The sequence below is a fragment of the Carcharhinus amblyrhynchos genome, chromosome 17, assembly GCF_965287045.1.
Source record: "Carcharhinus amblyrhynchos chromosome 17, sCarAmb.v2.hapA, whole genome shotgun sequence".
In the NCBI taxonomy this organism is placed as follows: domain Eukaryota; kingdom Metazoa; phylum Chordata; class Chondrichthyes; order Carcharhiniformes; family Carcharhinidae; genus Carcharhinus; species Carcharhinus amblyrhynchos.
In genome coordinates this window covers 21,335,738-21,350,612 of record NC_137340.1, presented here as the reverse complement: position 1 = coordinate 21,350,612, position 14,875 = coordinate 21,335,738, and the positions used below count along the sequence as shown (strand labels likewise).

Genomic DNA, 14,875 nt, shown 5'->3' with positions numbered 1-14,875 from the left:
ATAAGTTTATAGAAACATATGCCAATTACATAGGCTCTTTGATTTTTTTCTGACTTAATAAACCAGAAACTCAACTGGCGTTGGGTCACATAAACTCTCTGATCAGAGGGTGGTTCACTTCCCGACTTTCCCCAAGTCTCGCAATATATAAAAGTATAGTTGAGGAGTGTGATGAAACACTCTTTACCTGACTGGGGAGGTGCATCTGCAAAGACATTCAAGGTGCTCCAAACCACCCTGGTCAAAGCAGTCCACTGGAATGACTTTGGGGTACAGAGTTCTGCAGGAAGAGACTTGAGATCTGATCTGTTGAGTCGGAGACACAGGGGCTATTTGAAGTGGGATGAAAGTATGCCCTGTGGGATGGATTTCTGTCCACACATAAACATTGCTTCTCATTTAGGATGTACCGAGGATTCAAGTGACTGCATATTAAATTCCAAGAGGGTGAAAAGTGACAAAAAAAGGGTTTTGAAATGGAACTGTTCAGTTACATGTAATCCTGATTCTAAGCATGCAGATACTATTCCAGTGCTGAGTTAGGGGTTAACATTCCATGACAAACCTCTTTACATTACAGATGTAAATCACAGTACAGGTACGGTAGGTACATGTTTACAATTTAAAATGGGTTCTCATTTACAAAGCCTGATGTGGGAGGTTTTAATGTATGTGAGACAGAATATTGCAATCTACTCAGTACTTTTAATATATAATAGATCTGTAATATTATTTCTTATTCCTTATGTATGGGTAATGTAAATATTGTACGTATTTAGAACAATGTTACATCAAAGTATGTTAGTAATTTAAATAAGAATAGGTCCAGAACATGAAGAGAAATGATGATATTAGATACAGAAGATACCATACTTATTTATGTTGTGCTTTAGTTTATAGATACATTTTCTAATTAGGGGTTTCAATATTTAAATTTAATTTTGGATCAACAAGGATTCTATTTATGTTTTTGTCAATCAAACAGGAAATTTACATATAACACTACATCTGCCAGTATTTCCATTGCGAAAGCTCAGGCCCTTGTAAGTTTATGACCATTCAGTTCGACCTCTCTCATTCCCTTCTTTTACTTCAGCTCAAGCGTTTGCGCGAAGCGGAAAGTCAGTATAAGCCCCTCCTGGACAAAAAGAGACGTCTCAGTCGGAAGAATGAAGAAATGAGCCATGCCCTACGGCGTATGGAAAATAAGCTGAAATTTCTTACGCAAGAAAACTTAAGGATGGTAGGTTGTCTAGCAAATTCCCTTCTTTATCATGTGGCAAGTTGCCATTATGGGAACTGTATCATGCTTTTTTTATATGTTACTTAAAGGTACTGTAAACATTCAAACTACAAATGCTGGGATTGTCCCATGCATGGTCATTTGGTCTTCTCTTTAATTTGTTCCTGTTAGTAGTGCTGATCACCAGATAACGCTTCCAATAGTACCCAACATAAACTGCAGCAGAATAAAATAATGAGAGGTTTGTCAGCAGAATCAAAGAACAAAGAAAATTACGGCACAGGAACAGGCCCTTCATCCCTCCAAGCCTGCACCGAACATGCTGCCCATGTGAACTAAATCCCCTTACCCGTCCAGGGACCATATCCCTCTATTCCCATCCTATTCATGTATTTGTGTAGATGCCCCTTAAAAGTCATTATACCTCAATACTCTTTTCCTAATAATAAGGTTGCTACAGCAGGAAGAACCTATTTTGTGAACCCACAGTTATCTAACTAATTTGCTTTCTGTGAATCAATTGAAATTTGTTTTCTTGACATTGAGATTCACCTTTTTCATATATTAAAATGTCTCCATCTATCTAGTCTGTATTTCAACACTGCCCTCTGCCTGCATTCGACCAGCACTCTTTACTATGAGTGTTAAAGAGTAAGTATAATGATACCAGAAAAAAAAACCTTTGTTACTCTTAGACTGCCAGTGCTGCCAATGAACTGCAGATACTCTCAGCTAGCTACACTCTCCTCAGTTTCAATAAAGGTATGCTGGGGTTGGGGTTGCCAACTCTTGTAGTGTTCCATACTCTCCAGAAACTAAAGATTAAATTTCTGACATGGGAGGAAAATCATAGGGTAATTTGGTTTTCATTCTCTGTGAACACTTCTGTTTAATCAGTTACTAAAATATTGGAGATGAGGATTGAAAGCTATTTAACCATGTAGTTGGTTGCTGGAGATTAATATGGTAAAACCTGCAGTCAAATGTATGACCAACGTTGGCAACCCTACATGGGGTTAAATAACTGTCTGACCAGTGGGGTGTGTTGGCCAGCTACCTATCCGATAAGGATGATGTGGCCCTTGTGTTTTTGATGCCCCTAGTCATTTCATATTGGGCAGATGAGCTTCCCAAGCCAGATGTGACTCAATAGACTGAGGCCTGAGAATTGGGCTGGACCTGTTGCCTGCGAGGATAGTCACAGTTGCGATTATGAACGTTGGGGGAGTGTTGGGAATAATGGCCGGAATTCTCCCGTCCCACTGGAATTGTAGCAGACGGGCAGCGGACTGTGCAAAGGTCCATTGAGTGGGATTGGGTGGGATTCTCTGGTTTTGAGGCGAGCGTGGCCAGAGAATCCTGCCCAACATTTTTGATGTGAGCCTAAGATTGGACACCTACTCCTCCGGTACCACAAAAATACTAAAACATTTATCATAGGACAGATTCGGGGTCATATTCATACAATTGGATGCGATAATTCCCATATCAAAAAGGGTCTATTGCCTGAACTCCATTTTGAAGCCACTAATGGGAATCAGGGGCATTAAAAGTGGAGCTCCCATCATGCTAAAACAACTCATGGGGCCATAGAAGGGATTACAATAAGGAATGTGAGTGCAGCTGAGCACAAGCATGGCAACATCTGAACATGAGATTAAAGTCTGTGGAGCTAGTGGTAAGGAGCCATAAGGATCACTATTCTCAACAATGAATAGTATCAGAAGTAGGCTTACATTAACTTTGCAATAAAGTTACTGTGAAAATCCCTGGGCTTGAGGAGAGGAAGGCATTGAGGACGATATCTTCAGCATTGAATGCACTTCTGGATATGTCAAAGAGTTGGATTTTAGTCCTCGCTGGATCCAGCGATGGAGGCGTGCAGGTGGTGTGGAATCCTGTTTTCCTCCACGTGTGGACCACTTACGTGGAGGCAGGACTATTTATGTACAAGCAATGGGTAGCCAACAGTCCCAACTATAGGAGCATAGAAACAGGAGCAGGCCATTCAGTCCATCAAGCCTGCTTCGCCATTCAATACGATCAATACTGATACTAAGGACGGCACGGTAGCACAGTGATTAGCGCTGCTACCTCACAGCACCAGGGATCCTGGTTCAATTCCTGGCCTTGGGTCACTGTCTGTGTGGAGTTTGCACATTCTCCCCGTGTCTGCATGGGTTTCCTCTGAGTGCTCCGGTTTCCTCCCACACTACGAAAGATGTGCTAGTTATATGCATTGGCCATCATAAATTCTCCCTCAGTGTACCTGAACAGGTGCCAGAGTGTGGCAACTAGGGAATTTTCACAGTAACTTTATTGCCATGTTAATGTAAACCTACTTCTGATACTAATAAATAAACTTTAAACTATACTTAAATGCCTGGACTATTAAGATTTATTAATGTCGACTTCCAGGTTCCCGGAGGTGGCAGGGATACCCTACCTGCCAGGACTCAACCTCTCAGTTGGAGACTAAGTTGGGGGACGGGGGCCAGCATTTAATGAAAGCTGAATGGCCCTCCCTCCCTAGGTGCAGCAGGAGCCGTGGAGTGTTTTACTCCCAGTCCCTTCCCCAGCACCATAGCATTGAGTCAGGATTCGAGAGCCTCCCCACAGTAATGTGTAGCAAACCCTGCTGCCTGGTCATTCATTGGTGGCATTCAGACAAGACTCTCGAGTTCAATGCCAGCCCTCCCTGCCTCACTGTGAAGCCCGGTTACCCCTGTATTCTTTTACAGGAGACCTTTCTGAAGACTGCAAAAGGGAGTTTACATTTTTAGTTTATTATTTCTGATTTGCTGCAACTATTTGTGGCAGCTGGCATTTTTGCTCCAACCTCATCCAAAAACGGCCCAATCAACTCTCAACCAGGAACCGCACTTGTGTTTTTTTGGAGAAAAGAATGGATATGTGGATGTGGGTACTTGCTCCCATCAGGTTGCATTAGAGATGCTCTGTGCTCATCCAGTTAATAGCCTTGCACATACAGGATTGAAAAATCTTTCAATCGGTGAATGTTTATGCAGGCTGCAGTCCACATTGCGAGGCTGTGACTGATTTGTGTTGCATAATGAAGAATGACCTACAGCCAGAGCTGCCCGCATACATTGGATTGCCAATAGCTGGCAACAGCTTTTGAACTTCTATGCTCCTGAATCATTCTAAAGTGACATTGGCAGCACAGTGACATTAACCAATCTGCAGTAAATAACTGTGTGAAGCAAGTGATAGATGTCTTGCTTGGTCAAGGAAGTAATTTAATCTTTCCCTATGAGCAAGCAGCAGCAATGTGAGGGAACTGTGGAATTTTACAGAGTGTTAGCTTTGCCAAAGGTCCAACACATAGATTGCACTCATGATGTCTTACACCCAGAATAAAGCTGCCCACTCGATTGGGACCCCCATCACCACCACCTCCATCACTCACACACAGTGGCAGCAGTATGTACCTTCTACAGTTTGCATTATTACTACTTGCCTTGGCTTCTTCAACAGCACCTTACAAACTTGCGACCTCTATCACCTCGAAGGACAAGGGCAGTAGGTGCATGGGAACACAGCCATTTGCAAGTTCCCCTCCAAGCATGGGACAGGATTTTACGGCCCAAAGTCAAAGGATATTTCCATATTCCGTCCCTCACCCACTCCCATTCCTGTGGTGGGCAGGGTGGTAAAATTCCGGCTGTGTGACTTGGGCAAAATCCTGGCATCCCTTCTTAACAGCACTGTGGGTCACAGAACTGCAGTGGTGCAACAGGGGAGCTCACCACAACTTTCTCAAGGAAAGTTATTGGCAGCAATGCTCCCATCCCATAACTGAATAAAAATGGACTGTACAATGCAATTTATACAGCTCCACTTCCAATATCTCGCATGTTTGCAATCCTTAAATTTGTGTTCACTTATTACAGATTCCTTACTCAGTCTGGACTACATGTGACTCCAGAGCCACAACAATGTGGTTGACTCTGAACTGCCCCTCAAGACATGACTTATAAATGCTGGTCCAGCTGGCAACACCCATGTCGCAAAAGAATTTTAAAAAATGAGTAAGAGAACTTGAAGAACCACCAATATATGAGTGCATTATCCAAGCAAAGATGATGAATATGTTCCTGTAGTTTAATTCAGAAAGAAAAAGTATTTGTCTTTCTTTTATGACTAGAATTTGCCGCCTCTTTCGCAATCTTCCATCCTGCCTCTGTGACTCTCTAACATACAAAATACTCTTTCTCCTCACTCCTGTTCCTCCACTCTTGTCTTCCAATGCTAGTGGATTGTGCATGAATCTTGTATTGTGCTATCCAAAGGGAAATATTTATAGCCCAGTGGTACTGATGCTAAATCCTTCTTTGAGCAATGACCAGGCAGCAATGCCAGCTCCGGCAATCTGCTCAGCTTGAGTGATACGGACTGCAAATCAGCACACTGCGACAGGGAAAATGCTTTTAAACCAACATTGTTAAATCAGAAGTATTTTTCATCTTCAACACTACCATAATAATTCAGCAGCGCTGAGTTTTTGTTTTATGTGCAGAAAGCTAAATTTGACAGTAATGGATTTGTGGAATTAAGGCTGACCTGAGCCATATGCCCTTACTGAAGGAGCTCTCTTTATCACAAAGGTGAGGTCAAAGTTTCTAATTGATGCCTCAGTCACAGGTTAGATACAGCACTGAAACCACATCTTCAATGTTTATCAGTTGCAGGAATCCAGAAAAATCTGACATTTAAGAGAATCAGCATTCATTTAAAGTTTACCTGTGTAAAAATATGACGATATTTTGAACTGAAACACTACCTGCATTGTAATTGTAGTCTTCCTGTTGGGCTGATAGATGTTCAAATAGAATATTACATTTTAGACAAGATTCTGTTTGCACAGTGTTACAGATGGGATTGAAGAGAAGCCAAAACCCTTGATTCTTTTCCCTTACTGTCTGTAATTAGTAAGCTTTTGAAAATGGTGTTTGTGTTTCTCAACCCCTGAATGTGTGGTCACTCAGCAGCAAGATTTCATGAGTTAAAATTAAAAGGATTATTTATTCATAAATTCATCCCAAAGTGTTAATGCTGCACCATTCTCTTGGCAAACAGATACACACTTGAGAAAGATACCATTCAAGAAGATAATCCACCTTTCTTAATGGTAAACAACAAAACTAAAGGGACAGTTCATAGGTCATGCGGTTCACACATCTGAGGAAGAAGTAGTATTGCAAGCTCATTGAAGAAGGCATTTTCACTCCAAAAGGATCTTAATGGCTAGAGGTGTGTTATTGCATTCCCTTAAAGGGATCATCTTTTCAGCATATCATGAAATTGGTACTTATGGAGCCCTTCTTGTCTCCATTGGGTGGTGGGCAAATCACACCCTGACTCCACAATTTTAGAAGATCCAAGCTCCTTCAGTAAGGACATGTACCTCATGACACTTGAGAGGAGTTGTGACCCATGGGGGAGCCCCAATCCCAAATGGAGAACCAAAACAAACCAGTCACTTGCTCCTGAAAATCTTTCATTAACAGGTTTGAGCTACACATAAAACATCTGGGCTGTGATTCTCCAGTTGTTCACGCTGGCAGCGCAATGGGTTTCTCACTGGTGTCGGGTGACATCAAAGGGAATTCTCATTGACAGTGACGGGACCAGAGAATCCTGTCGCTAGCCAACGATGTGCCACTTCCTGCTGGCGGGAAACATGCAGTTGGGAGGATGGAGAATCCCACTTGTATCCAAGAGTTAGGTACTGTATTGTGAAGTATACATGTTTGAAACATAATGATTGATTATAGGACTCCGGCCTGCGAAGGTAAGTTGAACATTATGTTCACACACATTGTGGAGGTGTTGAAGAGCATTAGAATACTTGTCCCCTTTGTAGAAGTGTTATTATGTGTTCAAAACTGAACAAAGCATGCTTGGTACCTCTAAGTGTCATGAAGAGATTTAATCCGCAGCCCCTTATAATTGCATAAATATTGTGGGGATGATCTAACCATCTCGCCCCACTGGCTCTTGGACGGAAGAGCTGATTTCTCACCACTTGCGATTTTACTGGCACAGATATCCAGCGAGATCAGCCTCACGCCCAAAAAAGGCGGGAGGCTGATCTCAATATTTAAAATCTGTTTTAAATAGAATTTAAATATTATTGGCAAGCCCGGGACGGAATCGCCGAGGCTTACTTGCCTCTGTGTCCTCACTGGTAAAGACATTCACCGGTGAGGATCACATATGGTTTCCATCCATGGGGACCTGTTGTGATGGCTTTGTCGGTGGGACCGGAGGCTAACGAGGTCCCCCTGGAGGTCGGGGGCAGAAGGGGGTGCCCTTGGGCAGTGCCAGCCTGGCATCCTGAATGTTCTTCTGTCTCACAATCCCACGACTCGAACCCCCAGGACCAAATTCTTTATCTGACTGGCCAGGCTGTACGCACCTTACTGTGCACGGCTGCCAGTGGCGGCAAAGCCTCCCCACTCAAGACCAGGACCAAGACAGGGATTCATGTAGAGCCTTCTAACGTGGCCAGTACAACCCCAGAACAGTCTCTTCAATATGCCCCCTGACAGCAAGTACTCGGCCCTGGGAGAGTCTCTTCAATTTGGCTCCTTACAATGTGGCCTCAGCCCCATTTTACCCTTTGAAATGGCCCAGACAGTGTGGCCTGAGTCACAGGAAAGTCTGACTCTTCTTTGGACAGTCTTATTATTCTTCATTTAGAACAGTCTTCCACGACTCCACTCTGTTCCTTACCCACCTTCAGCTTTGCCTCCATCTCATCCCTTCCCACTGGTCCTGCCAGAGTGCAACCCGATATCTCACTGTAAAGCTCTAGAAGGAAGGCAGAAGCAGCATCTACTGACCTGCATGCCGTGGGTGAAGTGAAGCTAAGTCAGTGCATGTCACTCATGTATAACGGTAAAACAGACCATTCAAAATGCTCATTGGTAGGGCAATGAATTTGGAGGGTGAATGTCACTTCAACAGGTTGCCCTTTTAATGACATCTATGAGAAGCAAGTAATGTGAATGTGGTTCCTGAAGTAGCTCAGCCTTTAACCCACCTTTAAGGTTGGGGGAACAAATTCCAAACTAATTTCTCGCCAGCAGAAACTCACATTTTCCATCACACCAAATTTAGTAACCCCGCCCACCATGACTCCCATCACTGGCAGGAGCTAAAAATTCTGCCTCCAGTTTCCCTTGGGATCAAAAATTAAAAGCACAAGACATTTTTTATTTAGAGCACAGAAATTTTGGTTGTGGCAATTTATAGCTGTTCTATTTGAAGTTTTTCTAAAAAAAAATGATATGGGACAATATGTATGATTGAAGACAGCCAAGGCAAGCACAACTATCTGATGAATTGACTCCCCATGGTGTGTACTGGGGCCACAGAAAATTGCCTGGGGTATCAATTATAAAAGGACCAATCCTCCATGGCCTGTCACATACTTCAGTGATTATTTAACCAAGTGATGAACAAGTATGTATTTAATTTATTGACCAGTATTTTTGGTTTTGCAAAGGATATATTTATGATCTAACATGTTCTTATGGAGTTTTGTGCAACTCAGCATTCTCTTAGGAATTCAATTGATTTTTCACCCATTAACTACCAAAGAAAGAATGTGCTTGGATGAAACTTTGCTCACTGTGCTTCTTCGGGTATGTTATTAACATTACATTTTGTCTGTGATGCTCAGAGACTAGGGAGCCTTTTTCCATGGTAAATATATGTTTAATACACATATTAAATAAATTTCAATGCAAAATAAAGAAGCTAAAATGCAGTGGTTATAATTAACTAGTTAAACAGTGGATAATCTATTGGTATACAATCTGACAAACATCACAAGATTCCATGGTCAATCTCACAGTTTTGAGCATGTAGTGTTCCACTCCATGGATATCTAACATCTCACCTCCAAGTCTAGTCTTCTATTAGTAAAGCACATCCTTGAAAACAACTTCCCATTAATAATGGTCTTGTCTCTCAGCAGCAGCCATCTGTTGAGCTCTTTTGGCCCTGTTAACACTTGAACTGCACCACCTAGGCTTCCCTAAAGCCATCCCATAAAACATCAAGGATGACTGTAACTGCTTCATCCAACATGGACAGCCTTGACTGAGCAAAGTTGCAAAGCTATTTAGTTAAGCTATAGTGTTTATATGGAAAACTTCTCTTTTAACAGCAAAGCTATATTCTTTCACTTAGAAACTTTATTCTATACAAGTTTCTTCATATGTGAAAGCTGTCAAAGCATTTCACTTACGTTATGGGTGGAATTTTGCAGCCACGCTTGCCCCAAAACCAGAAAATCCCATACGAGGTCAATGGATCTTTGCATGTCGGTCCATGTAATCCATTGCAAATCAATCAGGGAAGTTTAAGGTGGGACAGCAGCAGTCTGACTCCAAAAGCTACAAATCTTATGGTGTTTTTTTAACTGGTAACCTCGTGAAGGATTGCCATCCTTGTCACAATTCTCTGATATGCAAAATGCACTCTGATAATGGAGTAGGCCATCAGCATGAAGTCCACGCGCAGGATTTTCCAGCCTCGCTGACCCCAAGGCCGGGAAATCCTGCTCAAGGTCAGTGGACCTTTGCATGATCTTTTCCCGATTCTTGTGGCGGGCAGGACTGGAAATGTCTGCATGGTTTGGGATTATACTCAACACGTTGGCAAGAGATTGATTTGTTCCACTAAACATGTTTGCTGTGTTCTACTATTAGATAGACATAGAATTGGAACCAACAATGAGAAGTGAGCTTCCTCTAAATTCTCTTTGGTGATGTTATTGCTGATATACTACCATTCACGGTTCCCCAAAGGGATTGGAGTTATTCAAATGGTCTCAGATAATTTGGAATGAGCATTTTTAAATGAACCCTGAACACATTTTCCACTTGGCACCACACCAACCCTCTAAAGGGACATTAGGAAGGTAATCACTTTCCGCAATGTAGCACAAATAGCACATTTTTTTTTTCTGTCCAAAATAAAGCATTTCTTTTTCTTTTTAAATCGTATTAATTAATTCCTTTAAATAAGGTTTATTCTTTATTCTTATTCCCAATTTTTTTTTTACTTCCTGCACTACAGTAATTTCATTGCAGTGTTAATGTGAGCCTACTTGTAACACTAATAAACTTAAACTTAGTGCTCTAAAGAAGTGAAGCAGATCAGTAGTCACAATCACAGTGGATACATTACCATACCCATTTCACATTACGTCAGTGCATGGGTCAAGTGTTCCTTTGAAAAATCTTGCATGGACATTACTTTGGAAATTCTCATGGTAAAATGGCTGACATTGGAAGATATTCTAGTCCTCAGCACTGACATCTTGCCTCTGTACATTGATTGGAGCACAGTTCATTTTCTGCTTACTCCAAGATAAGCTTACTGAACAGGATATTCACTAATGCTGCAATTAATTACCTCCCTAAAAATTCTACAAAACTATCACCATCTTATCAAGTGCATTTAAAATCCTTTTGAATTCCACTTGCGATCAGTATTTGAAATAGGAAGGAATACTTTAGTGCTGTTATAGTAACAACAAGTAATTTATTTACTGTCTTTATTAAAATTCCATCCACTGATTTTCAGCATCGGGTTGTGGCTCTGCTGATGCTACCAGTCTACACACATCTACAACTCATTTAGTACCACAGTGAAGGGTCAAAATGAGGCATTTTCAGCCTTCTAAAGGAGAGGACCAGAACATGAAAAAATATATCATCTTGCCCCACTTCTTTATGAAACTGGAAAAATATAATAATCCCCTTATCTGTGCAGCTTAGAAAAGTACACAGTTGTAGGGATGATTCCTTCTTTTGAGGTACCCCAAGTTGGATGACATCATTATAGTTGACTGGTGGCATTTTCAACTTGTTCTTTAATGTTCCCAGCACGCTTGTGAATAATCAAACCATTTATTATTATACTTAAAAAGGGAGGCAAAAGTCATGACAAAACAGGCTGGGCATTTGTGTAAAATGTTTTACTGTAATACCTTTTGACTTTTTCCAAATATGTTTCTGTTTTGCGTTGCTTCTCATTCTCCATGTAGAAAGAAAGGGTAGGGACTATACGCCGGCCAAGCTCTCTGAATGATCTAGACCAGAGTCACGAAGAAAAAGAAATTGAATTTCTTCGAATGCAGGTTGTTGAACAACAGAACATCATTGATGACCTCAGCAAGGTAAGAGATTAAATATTTCAGTAAAGAGGAACAATATACCATTGTCAGTGTTACTTCCAGATTAAATTACCTTCTTTACATGGGTTTGGCTTTCGTGATTTTTTTTTCAAAAAATTAATAAATTAGCAATCACCAGCTTCTAAATGGCAAATGCATTTTAACCCATTTTTTTTAATCCATGATTAAACATTTATTCTCCTTTACTGGCTGTTACTGAGTTGTACAGGTCAGAAAAGCCCAGGTTTGGATTCAGGTCTGTGCTGAATTTTCTGATCTCAGGCAGTATTGGTTGCATTACATTTGTGCTCTGTCTTCGGGCTAGAGGTGGGAAGAAACATCAGTTGCTATTGCAAAAGCTCCATTGGAAGATATGCATCTTTGGATATTAGGACAGGATACAATGAGGTTTAGCTGTGAAGTTATTCCCTTTAGACCAAATAGCTGGCCATTTTTTTTACTGCTTTACAACTGCAATACTCAAGTTATTAAGCCTAAGAAAATTACAGAATTCCAATTAATTCCTTGTCATTAATATTTAATGGGAAGAAATTGAATTTTTAATCTACTGCAGTCAAGAGTAAAAACACAGAACGCCCATTTGTGACTTTGTCACACCATATTAAATCAGGGAACATCACTATTTTGTGAATATTTTATACATCTGGAGGTGGTTTTCCCCTACAAAGGGCCTAACACTTCAGGAGGGAGCTGCCTTTGTTTTTCATCTTTGCTGCAATTGTTAGACCCGTGGTGATCTCAGCAGAAGCCTGTCCCTGCAGTTGGACAAAGAAATGTGACAGAAATCTGAATGCTGCTTCAAGTCTTCCAGTAAGAAGTCTCACAACACCAGGTTAAAGTCCAACCAATTTATTTGACAGTAAACTCACAAGCTTTCGAGGTTTGCCTCTTCGTCAGGTGAATGAAGAGTTCTGGCCTCAGACAGAGCATATAACAGCACACACAGTTTACAGATTACTGATTTGAATGCGAGTGATTACAACTAACCTGCTATTCAAGTCTTAAAGATGCAGACAATGTGAATGGAAAGAGCATTAGGCACAGGTTAAAGAGATGTGTATTATCTCCAGACAGTACAGTAAGTGAGGTTTTGCAAACCCAGGCAAGTCACGGGGGTTACAGATAGTGCGACATGAACCCAAGATCCCTGTTGAGACCGTCCTCGTGTGTGGAACTTGGCTATCAGTGTCTGCTCAGTAACTCTGCGCTGTCGTGTGTCGTGAAGGCCGCCTTGGAGAACGCTTACCCGAAGGTCAGAGGCCAAATGCCCGTGACCACTGAAGTGTTCGCCAACAGGAAGGGAACAGTCTTGCATAATGTATAAAATATCCCACTGTTCCCTCTTGGCAGCCTGGCATGAAGACATAGAGATAACCAGGGGGCAATTCTCTCAGCCCGCTGTGATACTCAAGCCGCGCAGCAGGCCGGGGGACATCAGCGGAGGCCGTTTTGCAGGTCTCCTGCTGGGTGCCGTGGCCTCTGTGAGTCTCCACGGTTAAGATTTCCAGTGTAATCAGCTCCACGCTGGAAATCGGCATAAAGCTGGTTACAATATGGAAATCACGATTTCCATTTCCTAGGACTGAAGCCTCTGGGCCCATTAACATCTTCCATCCCGCCAGGAGTAGTTCATTCCAGTGGAATTTACTCCTGCTCCCCATGAACGGGGAACAGGCACCCTGGCACTGCCCAAGGAGCAAACTGGCACTGCCCACCAGAGAGGGCAGGGCCTACTGGGGACAGGGCATCTGAGGAAGGGGGAAAATCGAGGAGGATGGGGGGAACCTGCTGCCACTCTGCAATGGGATCACTGGGAAAGGGAGGGAGGGAGAGCAATGGGGTTAGCCATTGGGGTGGGGTGGGGAGCGGGGCCGCCGGGGGGAGCAGGGCTATCAAGGGGTCAGGGCTGTGGGGGGAGAAAGGTGGGATCGAGAGATCAGGGCTGGCCAGATGAGACATCAGGGTTGGCCAGAGTGTGGGGTACATAGGGGCAGGCATGGGGAGGTCCGGGAGGTGAGCGATCAGGGGGTGTTGGCGGGGGGGGGGGCGGTGCAGTGCGGTGGGTGGTGTGAGTGGGGGTGTCGGTAGGCCAGTGAGTGGAGGGAGGTTGTGGGACTGGTCAGCGATCTGGAGGCTGGGAATAATGCGGGGCCATTCCACATGCACTCTTCCCTGCGCTGACAGATCAGTGTATGTGCAGTGTCCTGCTCAGCTCTATGCTTCTGGGAATAGGCCCCACCCACAGATTTCCAGAGTGAATCATGCGAGGGCACACTGTGATGTACAGTGTCTGAGATTCATTCTGGAAATCACGCTAAAAAAAGTGGGATTGAGTCCCATTTCCCCGCGCATTGGGGACTTTGAATTTTTCCCAAAAATGAATCTGATTTATTAGCATTGAAATTGATCGTTTGAAATTGGAGTTAAAGGAAGTCCAAATACAATGCATTTTATTTCAGTAATTATGTTTAAATATTTAAGTAAAGCACCAGTCTCTTTTGGATAAATGTTCGCTGGCTTTCATTTTATTGCATGTTTAATAGGACATTCAGACTTGGCACTAATTGCTGTCATGTATTGTAACATTTGTTTTATTATTTTCCTTCCTTCATTATTATAATGCTGTCTTGTACTTCCAACAAGAGGCTGTGACATTGCTGTCTCACTTCCAGCAATTTCCTCACTGTTCCCTCACGTCCCTCTCTGCTCCCACACTCCCAATACTTTCCTCACTGCTCCCTCACTTACAGGCCTGCGTGATCAGGTCACGAATAGCCCTTCCAATTTGTTCCCTTGTAAATGCTGAAGCCTTTTCTCAGTTTCTCTCACAATGATGTAATAATTAAGATCAGAAACGGAAAAAATCCTGGTGTGACATCTCCTTGCACCTTCCAGCTTTCTCAGTGCTCCCCTCACTGACCACCTGTGCTACACTACGCTCCCCTCAGTCATACTGAACTTTAGCTCCATCCTATACAAGATTATGTTCTACACAACTATCAGTCCTATCCTAGCTGTCTCCATTGGCTCCCCTTTACTCTGGGCATTGATTTCACAATCCTTGTTCTCATTTACAAATTGCTGCAATCTACCTATTTATATTCCTCTAGCCCTACGTCCAAGCTAGCAACCTCTGCTCTTCTAAGTCTTGCCTGTGGTGTGCACTCCCTTACTCCTGTTCCACCATTGCTGAGAGGGTCTTCATGCACACCCCTTCACCTGCGAATCCATTTCCTAAACACTCGTATCTTGCTACAATTTTTTCCGATCTTCAAAGTCTCGTCAAAGTTTACCTCTTCAAACATGCCTTTGCTCTCCCTCGCTAACCCGTCTCCCAGCTGCTGCTTGGTATGATTATTGATTCCTTTATGAAGTGCCTAGTATGGGCCTGTCTC

General features: G+C 42.6%; 1 protein-coding gene across 1 annotated transcript in view; it reads left to right on the top strand.

The window, feature by feature from the left end:
• jakmip3 (Janus kinase and microtubule interacting protein 3) overlaps positions 1-14,875 on the top strand; it is a 212,800-nt gene that overhangs the window by 74,689 nt on the left and 123,236 nt on the right. The window contains exons 5-6 of the mRNA XM_080205603.1: positions 1,097-1,243; positions 11,331-11,462. Of these exons, the coding sequence (XP_080061729.1) occupies positions 1,097-1,243; positions 11,331-11,462 (279 nt within the window). The remainder of the gene's footprint in view (positions 1-1,096; positions 1,244-11,330; positions 11,463-14,875) is intronic.